At 38.5% G+C, this 17,611-nt stretch overlaps 1 protein-coding gene across 1 annotated transcript in view; it reads right to left on the minus strand.

The window, feature by feature from the left end:
* The window catches only part of IL16 (interleukin 16), a 769,621-nt gene that overhangs the window by 502,156 nt on the left and 249,854 nt on the right, over nt 1–17,611 (minus strand). The window contains exon 9 of the mRNA XM_044077894.1: nt 7,253–7,367. Within this exon, the coding sequence (XP_043933829.1) occupies nt 7,253–7,367 (115 nt within the window). The remainder of the gene's footprint in view (nt 1–7,252; nt 7,368–17,611) is intronic.

Raw genomic sequence — 17,611 nt, forward strand, 5'->3', positions numbered from 1 at the left:
AGATTATGGAAAACATCAGCTTTGCTTAGGAGATTTTCTTTGCTGCCCATATTAAAGAATATCCATTGGAGTTTGAGTTGGTTTCCTCAGCTTAAGTGGACATATCTGAAATGAAGGCATAGTTGCTTCATGATATAATCACTTTCTGATCCATTACAGCAATGGTCTGCTATCTAAGTTATCCAGTATTGAGCTGACTCAATTTAGGAAAGTATGAACAATTCAGTATCAAGCTGATTCAATTTAGGGAAGTATGGGATATCCAGTATTCAGCAGAGTCAATTTTGGGAAGTATGAACTATGCAGTACTGAGTGGAATCGATTTAGGGAAGTATGAACTATGCAGTACTGAGCTGAATCGATTCAGGGAAGTAAGAACTATGCAGTATTGAGCTGACTCAACTGAAGGAAATTTGAACTATCTCTGACTGAAACCTGAATAATTTATTGAGTCAAATCTATTTACATTGTTCCTGTGTATACTGCTTCTGCTAAAAGTCATGTAGCAGTTCACTAGTTCTATGTGGTGGCCTTACCCATTCCCTAGTGGAGCACCCCCTCCCTTCTGCAACTCTATCAGTTCTGCTGCATGTTACCACTGTAAGGACCAAGCCTATGTATATTTAATCCTTTCCATACACTTGCAGTGCATGCTCCTTAGACCCATGCTCCATCGGAGTAACACCCTGCTCCCATTAGGTACCACACGTGACAAGCCAGAGTCATCTCCCTCCCCCAAGAATGGGTAAACTGGCAGTGTCTACTCATTACAATCCACCCTGGCCAGTGCTTACAGATATCTGAGATGCTATATGAATCAAGATCAGCTGCTCTGTAGTCTGGGCTTTCTAAGTCTGTCCAACAGATCTGGCACTTGGATTGTGTTCTTGACTAGCCAAACTTAAATTGTTTGAAGACAAATCCAGCAAAGACTAAGATGACAGTAGTATATGCTGCTTTCAGGCTCCTTATCTTTATTTGCTAATCTTTTGGGGGTAATAATAGGTTGGAATTCTGCCTTCAAGTGCATAACCTTGGAATATGCCTAGATAGAATGTCAACATGGTGTTTTTATCTTAGGCACAACTGAGCATCACTCCTCCTATACTTCAGTCAGACCTGGAAATAATATTTCATGTATTAGTCTCTTCTTGTCATGTTAGTCTCTTCCTGATGACTGTAATCCCTGGGTCCTCTGAATCACACTTTTCCCATCAGAGTGGAGAGTTCTTCTGCCTAGGCATTTGCTGGTAGATCCTATTACAGTCAATTCAATCCTGATTTATGGGATCTGAAATGGATGTATTTGGTAGCAAGGTCAGTCACACACATTATTATATTAATACGTACAGACCTTGATGAGCACGTTAAAATGAACCAAGAACTTTTGGTTACCCATACATCAGTTTTCTAGCTTTGATTTGCTCAGGAGGGGTTGCTGATACCTCCATGGATTCAGCTTGTAGCATCAGGTTGTAACTTTTAATTATCATTAGTCTCATTATGATATTCACTGTTTTCCAGATGTGGGCTTGTGAAGGCAAGTCTTGTTTCAGAAAATCTATGAGGTATTCAAAATATATATCAAAAAATCATAAGAATTCTGACATTATAGATATATGAAGCATGAAAAAGCTGAAAGGCATTGCATTTTAACAGTGTTTCCAGAAATATTAAATGCATTTAATAAAAGTCTGTTGTGGCTACTTTAAATTATATGTTCATGTTTTTCTATGCATTCTGTAAGAAACAAGGTTTATAAGAGTTCAGAACATCAATTCTTTGTAAATAATAATCAATTCACATTTACAGGAGAAGCGGATCACGTAATGTTTATTACACAGTCCATGGGATATACATAGTAGCACTACACAGTTTGATTCAAGCTGCAGGAAGCTCTTTCTCATTCACAAGATGCAGTCAAATCTGAGTAACTCCATGGACAGCCACCACTGGCTGCAGAGTTTACAAGGCAAAGGAGGAAATGGAAGTAGGTTGTCAGGTCTTTCTTCCATATCACACAGGCATGCCCTCATGCTAGAGTCTCCATTCCACCTACTGCATGTCTTTGGAATGTGAAAGAAAACTGGTGCGCTCAAAAAAAAAATCACACGAATAGAGGGAGGATATGCAGACTTCTCACAGAATGCACCACAGCCAGGAACTGAACCAAAGAGCTTTGAGTGTGAGGCAGTAACACTGCCTAATGAGTCACTGTGCTACTGTACTTTAAATAAAACATGAAGCTCCATTACTGTACATTACACTTAAAAATGCAAGAAAAAAGGAATAAGAAAGGGCAGGCAGAAGATAATGACTGGTATTGCTTACAGAATACTCTGTAATACTATAATTATATAATAATATAATCACAGGAAGCTAATTTCATTCAATCACTTTTTGATACAAGTTTTATCACGCTCAGCATCATAGGGAAGATTATTCTTGTAAGTAATGGGCATAAGGTGAGGACCAGTGCTGGATGGGATACTAGTCTACTGTAGAATTTGTGTATGTGCATATATACATATATATATATATATATATATATATATATATATATATATATATATATATATATATACACACACACACACACACACACACACACACACACACACACACACATATGCACTCAGAAAACACATGCTGTAAATACACTTAGAGGCAAATTAGTGGATCAATCAACAATGACATGCCTGTGGGGGAAATCTAGGAAAAACAAATACATGGACATAACAAAGGGCATGCAGAATCCATGTAGAAAGACATTCCAACCAGAAACCAAATGGCAAAACCCGAGATCTGTGAGACAGAAATGCTAACCAATGTTCTACTATGCCAGCCCTGGTAAGTATTAGTAACTGAATTATTTTTTTATCAGAAACACATTTAAAACAGCATTGAGTGCAAAGGTCAAAAGCTACCATTAAATAACTATGGAGTGCATATTTCTCACATTTGACTCCAAAGTACTTGCTGAGACAATGTGTGTAATGAATACTCAGTTTCCAGTTGTGGCCTTTGTTATCACTGTTACTGGAAGTGGACAATACTGAAATGTTGTCTCTGCAATAAGTTAGACTTACAAGCTATTTAAACTGTCTTTCCAAGCTGACAGATATCTTAACAGTCATGATATTGTCTGTTTGTTTACCACCTCATCCTAATAAATAAAATACCAATACATTGTTTACTTTTTTTTAATCTTTTGGGCTGCTTGCTAAGGTCACATAATAAATAAAACTTGTACTTTTATAACTTAATGTTGATTCTCTGATTGCTCTCACTCAGGCTTTTTAGTGTGACAGTACTGCTGTTGGTGGTACTTGACATAGCATATCAAATACTGCTGGCACCAGTGCCCCATGTGTACATCCTTGACGTTTCTATTTCCTCAAATTTTAAATTTGCATTATTAGTTGCATGGCCTATGTTCAAACTTTCGTACAGGTTTGAGCACTTTTAACCAGTTTTAGAAAACAGAGTTTCTCTAAACATCAAAGTTAATGTTATGCTATCAAATTCTTATCTTTTCAGTGGAGCATGATTAGACATTAGTTAAACTATTTAAGCAATTTAAAGCCTCATTTTTACATTGCTAAATACTTTTACTGAGTTCATAATTATCTTTTGCCAGATTTTTGGGAAAATCTAAAATTTCATTGTTACTTGTGTGTTGTGTTCAAAGTTTGACTAGATAGAGGTTTGAACACTATTAACCAGCTTTAGTAAAATAACCAAGTTATTTTTCAAGATCAAAACTAATTTATAAATTAGTACATTTCAATTTATTAATCCAGTTAGATTAAGGGCTCATTTATACCTATATCAATTTTCTTCATACTCCCATTTAACAACTACAGCTCTTTATGCCATCTTCACCTTTTTTTTCTAGTGGCTGGCTCCCTTAACTGAATGACTTGCCAGTTAATAACGTAGCATAAGAAAGGACAAGCTGTAAGTAACAAAATGGCATTAAGACTGTTAAACTCGAATGTCTTGCACTGGGAGAATTAATCACTGTTTGTTACTCACATTTTCATATGTACATTAATATTTTCATAAATATGTTTATTGACATTTAATTACTGGTTATGTCCAACTAAGTAGGAGCCCATTTTCAGTGGAGGCCCAGGAAGAAAAGCTCCAAAGTATTACATACCATTTTAAGAACAATAATTTTACAATCTTTAAAAATAATACAAAAAACACTACAGTTTAAAAATAATTATACCAAATTAGACATAATATGAAAACATTGTTTAAGAATAGATATAAGGTACATAGCAATGATATTTTAGCCAGTTATAAGGAAATTAAAGATAAGTTAGTATAATACAAATAGGAATTGCAATATGAAGTGAGAGAAAAGCAGCCCTATAGTATATTTTGAGAAAAAGCCAGTGAAGAGAAATAATAGAAGTAAGGGAGTGAGTTATGAAGGGAGAGTAAGGCGATGTAAGATATGAATAGGTATTTGTTCACATTTAGAGATGTAATTTAGCCTGGTACTGAGCAAGAATTAAGCCAGCTTTGGCTAGGAAGTCTTTCAAAATGGTGTTATAGGATGGGAGGGAGGGTATTAATCTGATGGAAACAGGTAAGGAGTTCCAGGCCTTAGTAACATGATACGACTACAGACAATACCCAGCTGATTTGACAGGTTTGTGGACAGAGAGGAGGTTTTAGTCATTAGATCTTAATGACTAACTGGGAACAATTAACATTATTAAATTATATTATTTAACACTGGACAAACAGATGGATGCTAGATAATCATAAAGGTGGTGAAAAGCTGTGTATACATTAGTTGAAAGGATAATTCTAACCAATTTATGCTTTTTAGTGCTATACGGTGCCGGGTCTGAAAGGGTTATTTACTACAAATTTAGCAACTTTGTTATAGCATTGTTCAAGTTTGATTTTTGTGATACCTGAAGGTTAGCAAGGATGGGAACACCATAAAGAAGTGTAGGGAAGAGATGAGTCATGGCAAGTGTAACTGGTGAAAAAGTGTTTGGCTCTAAAAAGCATCTCTAGTTTTTGGTGACTTTTTTCCTGCGCAATTTTGCATATACAGGTAGAATTTAAGATTATCATCCACTATCATCCCTAATAATGTACTATGAGAAGTGACTTCAATGGTTGTATTATCAAGAGAGAGGACTTTAAATTTTGTTTTTCATGAGAGAGGGATTTGGGGAAAACATAGTAGTTTGTATTTTTTTAGGGCTGAGCATGTGTTTTGAGTTACAAAGCCATGTTTCAGCAGTTGATAAAGCTCCTGAGTAATTTTTGGAGGTGCGCCATGTTATCAGATGTACAAGTGAGTGTGGAGTCGTCTGTCTACTGTATTCAAGAGGCCTGTTGTATGGATGTGTAAAAAGTGTTGGTGGGAATAGTAAAGAGGAGGAGACCAAGGATAGAGCCTTGTGGTACACTGGTGGTGACTGGAAGGTATGGAGAGAGGGTGGAGTGACATTTTACTAGCTGATACCTACCTATTGGATAAGTAGTTTTTAAACCATAGAAAGGTGGGTTGAGAAATATCTAATGAGGACATTTGACTGAGAAGTTTGCTATGACAACCTGTGATGAAGGCTTTAGACAAGTCTAGAAATAATGAGGAGACTAGTTTACTACTATCGCTAGCTTTATTGACAGCATCTATATAGGTTACAAGTGCAGTATTAATACTCTGGGAAGGACAGAAGCCATGTTGTGTGGGGGATATAAGTTCTCCCTGCAGGAGATAGTTTAGCAGTTGTTTTTGAACACATTTTTCAAGTATTTTGGAGAGGGGGTATAAGTTTGCTGTAAGTCTAAAGTTAGTAATGTCTGTTGAGTTTCCTCCTTTGTGCAGAGGGATAGTGTGCAACTTTTTGTGACCTATTTATAAGGATTGAGACAGGACAGGGAATGCTATTAGCTGCTGTTTTAAGGTACTTGCTTGGAAGGTTATCAGCTGAAGCAGACCATTGTTTGAGTTTGTTTAAGTAATTTTATATGAGATATGGACACTTCTTTGAAGGTGGAACTGGTTGTGGTGATATGCGGCTGTTGGGCAGGGCTAGGATTAAATGTCGATGAATTCTTGGTTATAGATGTTATATTGTCTATGAAATAAGAGTTGAACTGCATTGTGTTTTGAGTGGTGCGGGTATTGCGAGAGGGGTTAGGTTTAAACTATTGGCTTAGTAACAGGTGATTTTATCACCAAGTATATTAGATTGCAGAAAGGCAGGTGGAGGGAACACAATGGAGATGAAGACAGTGCTAATGCTGATACTAGGTAAGCAGACTCAGTAGTGGTCATGAGTGGCTGAAGTACCCAGACCTGGATTCTTGTTAGTACAAATGACCTTTGGTAGTAACAGTCCCTGAGACAGTCAGAAGAACCACACAACTAGCTGAGATGTTCTTGGAAGTTCAGAAGTGCTGCTAATGGCTAAACACAACAGTACAAAGAAAGCAAGTACAATACAGCACAACAGCTGGTTCAGAGAGTGGGCAAAAAAACAGGACATGGGCTAGTGGGCAAAGAAGGAAGGACATGGCTAGTGGGCAGTGAAGCGATGAATGGCTTAGAAACGAGCCAATGAGCAACAATATGTTCCATCATGATCCATAACCATTTTATTTATTTATTTAAGGCTCTTTTCAGCCATGTCCTGAGCCACAAGGCAAAGATAATGACTTTTGGAACTTTGCAGTGGAAGTTCACATGACATCTAGCAAAGTAAAGTTTTGTACACAGCATGACAATTATTTATGTCAGGCATTAGGATGAAGGGCTGCTGATTGTCCCAGCAAAGTGTCTGACAATTCCCTCTGGAACAGTCCTTTGAGCTCTTTATAGCACTGTCGAATTTGTGGCATTATATACCACAAACAATACACAATTAAGCCCTGCTGAGGTTGCAAGCCTCCCATAACCCCCTCCCCTTCTTAGTTAATATAACCTATCCTGAGGTTACACAACCTTGCAGTAGGTAACCCACTTTCATGGGAACATTCCTTCACTTCATTGCAATTTGTCTGACTGTATAGCTACCGGTTTTGCTGTATATGAAAATGTGGCCATATGTCGCCTGTCTGAAACTTGTATGAGTGTATAGTTGTCTCTTATTTTTCTGCATATGAAAATGACATCATGTCACCTATCTGAAATTTGTCTGAGTATATAGTTATTGCTTATTTTACTGCATATGCAGATGCCATTAAGAACCATGGGCTGTACTGAACATACCTTCCTGAAGCCTTCCATCAGCAGCAGCTGCTCCTCCGGGAAAAATTGTCTTCACATAAATTCCTATGGGACCATAAATGCTGTCTTTTCCTCCAACTATGCTGAAGCCCAGGCCCTAATGTGGAAGACAAATTCATAGTTACAACAGATGGAATTTTGTCATCATAACATCACAAACTGCATGACTTTTCTTACTATATTTGAGAATGATGCATTATTTAAACATATTTCATTAGATTTCTATTTAAGATTATTAAATGATTGTAAGAATTTATATGACTTTAGAATACTGGAATGAAATGGAAATAACTGGAAGAAACTGGAATGAATGTCTTTAAATTTTAATTATCCAGAAGAACAGGTGCCAGTTTCTGCTTTATATGCTAAATCTTCTTGTATCTTTCAGAATAAAAGTCTGCATGCACTGTAGTTCAGTTAAGAATGTTTTATTATGTACAGTGGAGGCAGATGTTGAAAATATCCAAATCAGATCTTAGATTCTCCATAGCAGTGCTGATAAACTGAAATAGACTGAATTATAATGTCCATAGCTTTGGCAGTCATTATACTCAGAATTTTTTTTTTCTCCTGAATAATATAATTAATATTCTAGAATGTTGGATATTTGATCTGACTTTTCACACACTCTCAAGTGTCTGTGCCAAACTTCTGTGGACTGCACTGCAATGACTGTCTGTGTATCAGTCAAAACTAACTAACTGACTCTCTGTGTCTGAAATATGTCTCCTATTAGTACCAAAACCCAGTAAATTTCTACACACCTCTTCAGCCTTGGTTCCCAAGCCTGTCTGTACTAAATGTACTGCATATTCTGTTAGCACATTTCATTCTTGATAATATTCTTGACTGTAGGTTACTGAAACATTCCCTTCTGTTGTATATACATGTAACATGTAAAATGAAGATATATATCTGATTTAATATAGCTGCATTTCTGGGCCTTTAAATGAAACCTAATCTTACAGTGATATCATCCATTACTTATTTAATTTTTACTAAATATTGTTCTTGTAAATATTATATAGGTTCATAGGTTCATAGGTAGGGTACTAGGCTATTGGCAAAAGGGCCTACGTAAGCCTAGCCAACAAGGTTCCCTGGCTTACGCCACCCAAGAAAGTTATTTTCCTGTGCCACTGTCGAGCAGAGACACAGAAGTGATTCCCGGGGTGTATTTCCTATTTCTCATCCAGTCATCAAGATTTTTCTTGAAGAGTGCTAATGAAGAACTTTGCTTGATATAGATGGGTAGCCTGTTCCAGAGTATGGGAAGTCTCTGGGACAGGAATCAATCCCTCCAGCATGTCCTGTTTATTGTGGTGACAAGGTTTAGGTCCCTAGAGCATGTAGCTCAGAGGGATTGGGATTTCTTTAGGTGTAGCATGTCCAGCAGCTCTGGGTTTGACATAGCTTTATATGTTAGGCAGAGATCACCTTGGAGTAGGCGATATGCTATGGAGTAAAGCTGGAGTTTTTGAGGCAGTCAGTGTAGGGCATTTGTTTGAGGCCAGTAATCCTCTTTGTGAGGTACTTCTGTGGCCTTTCCAGCTGCTGCAGATGTCTTGTGAGGTACATTCCAAAAGGGGTATTGTACTCTATAATGGGTCTAATGAGTGTCGAGTATAGGGGAACAATGACCTCTTTTTTCCTGGATGAGAACCCTTTTATGATGAGGGGTGCCATGTAGAAGGACTTCCTGACTACTGTGGTGATGTGACTATCAAAGGAGAGACTACTGTTCACCTGGGCCCAAGGTCTCTTATCATGCATTCGGTGTTAAGTAGATTGCTGCCTATGTGGTAGTTCATGGGTACAGTGTTTTTACCAAAGGGGATGACACTGCACTTTTTGGCATTGAGCTTGAGGCCATGGCTCTGACACCAGGCATCTGTCTCAGCGAGACTCTTCTATAGGATGTCCACATCACTTGAGGACTTGACTATAGCTCCAGAGACCTTCTGTGTTAGCCTGTACTTCAGAGAAGTAGATACCAAACAGGAGAAGTCCCAGGATGGAACCCTGTGGTACTCCACTTGTCACTGCTTTGAGGTCAGATTTGGAGTCTGCAAATTTTACAGTGTGGGTTCTGTCAGTGAGCCAGTTGGCAATCCATCTTGTGATGTAGGGATTTATACCTAGTTTAGTGAGTTTAGCTATAATTCCAGAATGGGGGATGGTGTCAAAAGCCTTGGTGAGGTCAAGATAGGCTGTGTGAACCAGCTTACCCTCATCTACGGCTTTGGGGACTGCCTCAAAGAAGTCGATCAGGTCCAGGAGGCATGATCTGCCTTTCACAAACCCGAACTGGGTGGGATCCAGAGTTTGGAGGTTACCAATATCTTTGTTTATGAGTTCCAGGATGATACGTTCTATGGCCTTGCAGACCAGGCTCGTCAGGCTTATAGGTCGATAGTTCCTGGGATCAGTGGTAGCTCCCCCTTTGTGGAGTGGGATAACTGTTGCTGTGCACCATTCAGTGGGCACAAAGCCTGATGTGAGGCTATTATTGAACATGGTGCTTAAGTGGGGAGCAAGGTCATTCTGAAGTTCATGTAAAACGCAGCCTGGGATGTTGTCCGGTCCCATGGATGCTGTGTTTTTGGCTTTAGAGAGTGCAGCTTTTACCTGCATAGTAGTGATTACAGGGACTCTGCATTCTTCCTGTATAGATATGGCCCTTTAGGGGGTGAGAGCGGGGTAAAGTTAGCACTGAACCTGTCTGCCAGGATGTTGGCAATATCAGTTGTTTCTGTAATTTTCTTGCCTTTGTGCTGTAACTCAGAGCAGATCTGGGTGTTGCCATCAAGATTCTTGACATAGCTATAGAATGCTTTGTGATTGTCTTTGGAATTAGTGGTGATTTTGTTTTCTTAGCTAGCTTTGGAGGATCTTATAAGGGATCTCAGCTTTTTACTGAGGCTGACCAGGGAGCTCCTCCACTCATGGGATTTTACTCTCTTTTGCAACAGTTTATTCCTACTGTTGTACAGTTTATTTATGGCAGGGGACCACCAGATTGGCTTCCTTTTTTTGGAGTATAGTGTCTTGGTTCATTTTGGGATAGCACGATCCATGCACTCGTGTAAGTGCCTATAGAGTGCATTTGTGTAGGATTCAGCAGTTGTAACTGTATTGTCCATCTACATGAGTGTCATGAAGTTCACCACTTCACCACTGTGGTTTCCTTAATGGGGGGTTGGAGCGGGATGTGGATATCAAGGGTGCTTAGCTTATGGTCGAATCGGACCAACGAGGAATTAACTTCAGGTATGGAACACCAGTCACTCATGTTGGTAATGACTAGGTCTAGGATATTGTTGCTCCTAGTGGGGGTGTGGATAAGTTGATCCAGGGCATTGGAGTTTATGAATTCCAGAAAGCGTTGAGCTAAGGAGTTGGTACACGAGTAGTTTTCCCAGTTAATGGTGGGGTAGTTGAAGTCGACCATTATTATAGTGTTTGGTTGAACCCTAATATTTTCCAGTACATCAAGAAAAGAGGAGTGGGAATCCTGGGGCATGGTGGGGGATCTGTAGCAAGCTACAATTTGGATTGCAGTTTTGCCCAGAGTTAGTTGCACTTGGATAACCATGGATGCATTATGCTGAGCAACTAGCCTGGAGGTGTGGATATCCTTAATGAATATGGACACACCTCCACCTTTGGTGTTTCGGTCCAGGTTACATGGCTGAAAAGTGTGGTATGAGTTATAGCCTGGTAGTGCAGGGGTGGTCTTTGGAGCCTTGAACCAGGTCTCAGTCACTGCACAGATATCGATGTTCTCCATTTTAAGGAGTGCCTCGAGTGAGTGCATTTTGAGATTTAGACTTCTAGCATTGAGTAGCATTACCCTCAGTTTTTGCTTGCCTGTTCCTGTTATGGTGGTGAATTTGTTATTTGAACCCTGCCTAAAAAAGGCACTACAGGGACAGCAAGAGCCTTAGCCAGTATCTGGAATCCCAGGAGTGACAGGTGCAGGCCATCTGTGGCAAAGCATCGTGGTCTGTCGACCATGTCATCCCAAGCAGACAGATAACTGGATCCTCTTAGAATGACACCAGAAGCTTAGCCAATTGTTGAAGTCAATCATTTTGTCCTTGTACTGCGGTATCATTCTGGGTGATGGCAGAATGTTACTCAGGGCTAGGGTCATACCTGCCTGGGCTACAAGATCGGAGAGCTCTTCCATGTCTCTTTTCATGTAGTCCAGGGAGGTACGTCTCAGGTCATTCACACCAACATGAACAATGACAGAGTCATATTTGTACTTGTTGTGGAGTGATCTTAGTGCGTGGGCTATGTGGCGGATCCTGGCACCCGACAGGCAGATGACCGTAACCTTCTCCTTATTTAGCCTGGTGAGTGATACATGAGCGTGCCTGACTATAGAGTCACCTATAACTAGTGTGTTGGGTACGTTGTTTTGCCTTATTGGCTGTGGTTGAGTGGCACACTGAGTCTGTGGGCTGTGTGTCATTTGGGTTGCGTTGGCGGATGGAGGTTGCTTGCGTTTCTGCTTTGGACGTCTCTGTTGCTTAGACAGATTATTATTGAGAGCCTCCATGAATGTTTTTGTGTTACTATATGTGGATTTTGGTGGTGTAGATTTACTGAGACTATGTGATGAGTGTGGTGTGGTGCAAATGTTTACCGTCTCCTCATGACTGTCAAGTTCAGTCTTGGTTGGAGAGAGCTTTACCTCCAATTTGGCTAGATAAGTGCAGCTCTCACAAGTTGTAGTGTTGGGTGGTAGGAGAAGAGGGTTGTCTGTGTACATGAGGCAATTTCTACATTGCCTCAAAATGCCCAGATTCATCAGATAGACAGGAGAGAACACTGGGAGCTAACCCTTGGACATGCCTGAATATAAAACTATTTTCCTCTAGATAAGTGAGGAAAGTGAGTACAACAGCTGTTTTTCTCTAAGCAAGTGAGAAAAGTAAGTACAAAAACTGTTTTCCTCTAGGTAATGAGGAATATTGAGTGCTATAGTCATTAGTAGCTTATTTAGTGCTTACAAGTTCTGAACAAGTGCTGAGCATGAATAAGCAAATTTAAGTGCTAAAACTAAGAATCTGTATCTGCACTAGATGAGTTACAGGACAGAAACAAGTGCAAATGCAGGCTTTCAAATCAGAAAGTTGAGAGAGATGGAAGATTGCCCAAATGGCCTACTTTAATTAAAAGAAAGGGGAATCCATCGAATACGATTCCGTCGACATGTAAACAGCGAAACGCAGAAATGTTGAACGCACTAAATAGCGAAATCGGAAATGTCGAATTGTCATAGTTGGCCCATCTGCGGTGTAGCTCCGTAAGGTAAGTGTGAGATAGTTATGGACCTTAGGGTTAGGTTACGGGTTAAGGTAAGTGCATAGATAGGTAATGTATGTAAGGTTTAGTGTAGGGTTTTGTTAAGTGTATGTGTGTGGAATATTTACTTTGTGTGGGTATAGTTCTGTAGGGTAAGTGTGTGGTAGTTACAGACCTTAGGGTTAGGGAGGGGTTAAGGGTAGTGCATAGATAGTTGTGTATGTGGGGTTTAATGAATGGTTACAAGTGGGGTTTTGGTGCTTTAATTTAGGGTTAGTAGTAGGGTTTTGGTTAGTGTATGTATGTGTTTTTTGTTGTTGTGTTTGCGTAGGTAGTATGTTACGGGTGGTGGGGCTGGCCGACTATTGCGGTTTCGTTGTTTAAATTTTGCGGTTTTGCGTGTTCAATGTTATCACATTTCACTGTTTATGTGTCAACAGATTCGTATTCGATGGATTCTGCTTTCGTTTAATTAAAGTAGACCCCCAATAACTACAATTTCTGGGCCAGAACCACTCCTTATGTGGTAGACAGGTTACCTAGTGCTTACCACTCCCACTGATAAGCTAGAAGGCTTCCCTCCAACACAGAGCAGGTAGGAAACAGGCTTGCAGTTTTTTTTTTTTTTTTTTTTTTACAGAAAAGTAGCAAAAACAGTAGTAAAACATTTCAAGCTGGCACACTTGAGTATGTAGCAATATTCAACCAAACACAGTTTAAAAATGCAATTAAATTAAAAAGGACTAAACGCAATTTCAAACAGAAATCACTTTCAAAGTGAGAACAACAGCAATCACTGGAAAATACAGATATGTCAGAATACAAACATATCCTGATAAACAAAAATTAGTGGATTTTGAAGTGCTTTAAAATATTCAAGCCAGGAATTTGCTGCAAGCCTAACACTACTATGCAAAAATGTCATAGCTGAGAACAGTGTATTCATATGAGCTATGCTATAAGAGAGTAAAGGGAAGAGAATGTTGAACAGTTATTCAACAAGGGCAATAAATTGTGTTTACCTCACTGAAAATCAGTTGGCACTTCTTAACAGATGTATCATATGGAAGAACTACAATAGAGCATGAAGGCAATTGATAAGTGAATGCAAAGATGCAATTTGTTAGTGGCAAAAAGAACTACAATAGTCTGGTTGTCTAACTCTGCCATCAAGAAATGGATTTTATTTTTATTACAAGAAAAAAGGCATATTTTAAAACTGTTGTCTGAGACCCAAGGAACTTACTCTGTCTCTAGATACCATTACACAAGTAAAGGCTTCTAATGCTATCTAGCAAATTCATCATAAAAAGACCCACAGCAATAATTTAATCTCTTGTTCCCCAAATGGACAATCTAGAGTATAGTGTGAGAGGGAAAGAAACATCAATAGATACTTATGACTACAGTGCAACATTGTATTTTATATTGGATTCCAACATCAAAACAGCTTGCCAAAATATTTGATGCAAATACCACTAAAATGCTGTTTGCTCTATCAAATACAACAACCACTAAAATGCTTCTGCCCCTTATCCATGCTCACAGCAGACGTAGTCATAAAATGCAGAACCCCCCCCCCCCAATAGCATACTTCAATCCAATAGTGGCGTTTGCTTATGCAGCAACCCTTTGCTTATGCAGCAACCCACTGCAACCCCTAAACACACAATGAGCAGACACTTTATTGACTGGAAAGCCAACTGTGGTGGCAGGACAGTCTGCATACCCATGTAAAATAATAAAGCATCAGGATACATAACCCTAACAAAGCAGTGTAACATACCACCCATATTCTTCTTGCAGGTTTTAGCCACACATGGCCTCACTCTGGAGCACAAGTCAATATTATGTTATGCACTCGTATATTGTATATCTATCAGTAAATTGTTTATTAAAACTTCTTCTTTTTGCTTCTCCCCGTTAGGGGTCACCACAGTGGATCACCTGTCCACTCATGATTGGCAGAGGAGTTTATGGTATTGAGTTGCCAGTCCGGCGCCCAATCTTCCACAGAAGGCACACACACATGCACTCACGCTTAGGGCCAGTTTAGACTGTCCAATCCACCTACAGCATGATTTGGTATGTGAGAGGAAACTGGAACACCTGAAGGAATCCCACGTGACCACAGGGAGGACATGCAGAATCCGCACAGAAGGCCCCCCAGCCAAGGATTGAACTGGAGATCCTCTTGCTGTGAGTTGGCAACGCTAACAGCTGCACCACTGCGGTTTCCCAAATTGTCTATTAAAACTAATGCACTGTTATGTTGTGTATCTATCAGTAAATTGTCTACTAAACCTTCTTCTTTTGGCTTTTCCTGGTTAGGGGACACCACAGCGGATCACTGATCCACTCATGATTAGCAGTGGAGTTTATGGTGTTGAGTTGCCGCAAACTCATGCCTTGGGCCAATTTAGAGTGTGCAATCAACCTACTGCATGTCTTTGGGATGTGGGAGGAAACCGGAGCACCTGAAAGAAACCATGCATCCATAGGGAGGACTTGCGGACTCTGCATTAATGGCACCCCAGCCGAGGATTGAACCTGAGAACCTCTTGGTGCGAGGTGGCAATGCTACCCACTGCACCACCATGGCTGCCAAATATCTGTCTATTAAAACTAATGCACATTTATGTTGTGTATCTGACAGTAAATTCTATATTATAACTAATGCACTATTATGTTGTGTATCTATCTGTAAATTGTCTATTAAAACTAATACACTCTTATGTTGTGTGTCTAGCCGTAAATTGCTATTAAAACTAATGCAATCTTATTGTTGTGTATCTATCAGTAAATTGTCAATTAAAACTAATGCACTCATGTTATGTATCTGTCAATAAATTGTCTATTAAAACTAATGCACTCGTATATCTATCAATAAGTTGTGTATTAAAACTAATGCACGCTTACATTTTGTATGTATCAGTAAATTGTCTATTAAAACTAATGCACTCTTATGTTGTGTATCTGTCAGTAAGTTGTCCATTAAAACTAATGAACTCTTATGTTGTGTATGTATGAGTAAGTTGTCTATTAAAACTAATGCACTCTTATGTTGTGTATCTATCAGTAAGTTGTCAATTAAAACTAATGAACTCTTACGTTGTGTATCTATTAGGTAAATTGCCTTTTAAAACTAATGCACTCTTATGTTATGTATCTATCAGTAAATTGTCTATAAAACTAATGCACTCTTATGTTGTGTATCTATCAGTAAATTGTCTATTAAAACTAATGCACTGTTATGTTGTGTATCTATCAGTACGTTGTCTATTAAAATTAATGCACTCTTGTGTATCTATCAGTAAATTGTCTTTTAAAACTAGTGCACTCTTATGTTGTGTATCAGTAAATTGTCTATTAAAACTAATGCACTCTTATGTTGTGAATCTATCAGTAAGTTGTCTATAAAAACTAATGCACTTCTATGTTGTGTATCTATCAGTAAGTTATTTATTAAAACTAATGCACGCTTATGTTGTGTATCAGTAAATTGTCTATTAAAACTGATGCACTCTTATGTTTTGTATATATCAGTACATTGTTTATTGAAACTAATGCACGCATGTTGTGGATCTATCAATAAGTTTTCAATTAAAACTAATACACTCTTATGTTGTGTATCTATCAGTAAATTGCCTATTAAAACTAATGCACTCATGTTGTGTATCCATCAGTAAATTTTATATTAAAACCAATGCACTCTTATGTTGTGTATCAGTAAATTTGTCTTTTAAAACTAATGTACTTTTATGTTGTGTATCTATCAGAAAATGATCTCTTAAAACTAATGCACTCCTATGTTGTGTATCTATGAGTAAGTTGTCTATTAATACTAATGCACTCTTATGTTGTGTATCTATCAGTAAGTTGTCTATTAAAACTAATGCACTAATATGTAGTGTATTTATCATTAGTTTGTCAATTAAAAGTAATGCACTCTTATGTTGTGTATCTATGAGTAAGTTGTTTATTAAAACTAATGCAGTCTTATGTTGTGTAGCTATCAGTAAGTTGCTATTAAAACTAATGCACACTTATATAGTGTTTCTATCAATAAATTGTCTATGAAAACTAATGTGCTCTTACATTGTGCATCTATCAGTAAATTGTCTATTAAAACTAATGCACTGTTATGTTGTGTATCTATCAGTAAATTGTCTATTAAAACTAATGCACTCTTATGTTGTGTATCTATCAGTAAATTCTATATGGAAAAATAATGCACTCTTTATGTTTTGTGTCTTTCAGTAAATTGTCTTTCAAAACTAATGCACTCTTATGTTGTATATCTATCAGTAAATTGTCTATTAAAACTTCTTCTTCTTTTGGCTTTTCCCGGTTATGGGACATCACAGCGGATCACCTGTCCACTCATGATTGGCAGTGGAGTTTATGGTGTTGAGTTTCCAGTCTGGTGCCCAACCTTCCACAGAAAGCACACACACCCACGCACTCATGCCTAGGGCAAATTTAGAGTGTGAAATCAACCTACAGCATGTCTTTGGGATGTGGGAGGAAACCGGAGCACCTGGAGGAAACCCACGTTTCCACAGGGAGGACATGCAGACTCCGCATTGAAGGCACACCAGCCGAGGATTGAACCGGAGAACCTCTTGGTGCGAGGAGACAATGCTACCCACTGCACCACCACTGCTGCCCAAATTGTTTATTAAAACTAATGCACTTTTATGTTGTGTATCTATCAGTAAATTGTCTATTAAAAATAATGCACTCTTATATTATGTATCTATCAGTAAGTTGGTTATTAAAACTAATGCAATCTTATGTTGTGTATCTATCAGTAAGTTGTCTATTAAAACTAATGCACTCTTATGTTGAGTATCTATTAGTAAATTCTATATTAAAACTAATGCACTATTATGTTGTGTATCAGTAAATTGTCTGTTAAAACTAATGCACACATGTTATGTATCGATCTGTAAATTGTCTATTAAAACTAATGCACTCTTATGTTGTGTGTGTAGCCGTAAATTGTCTATTAAAACTAATGCA

The sequence above is a fragment of the Protopterus annectens genome, chromosome 7.part0, assembly GCF_019279795.1.
Source record: "Protopterus annectens isolate FY-2018-M chromosome 7.part0, PAN1.0, whole genome shotgun sequence".
NCBI lineage: Eukaryota > Metazoa > Chordata > Ceratodontiformes > Protopteridae > Protopterus > Protopterus annectens.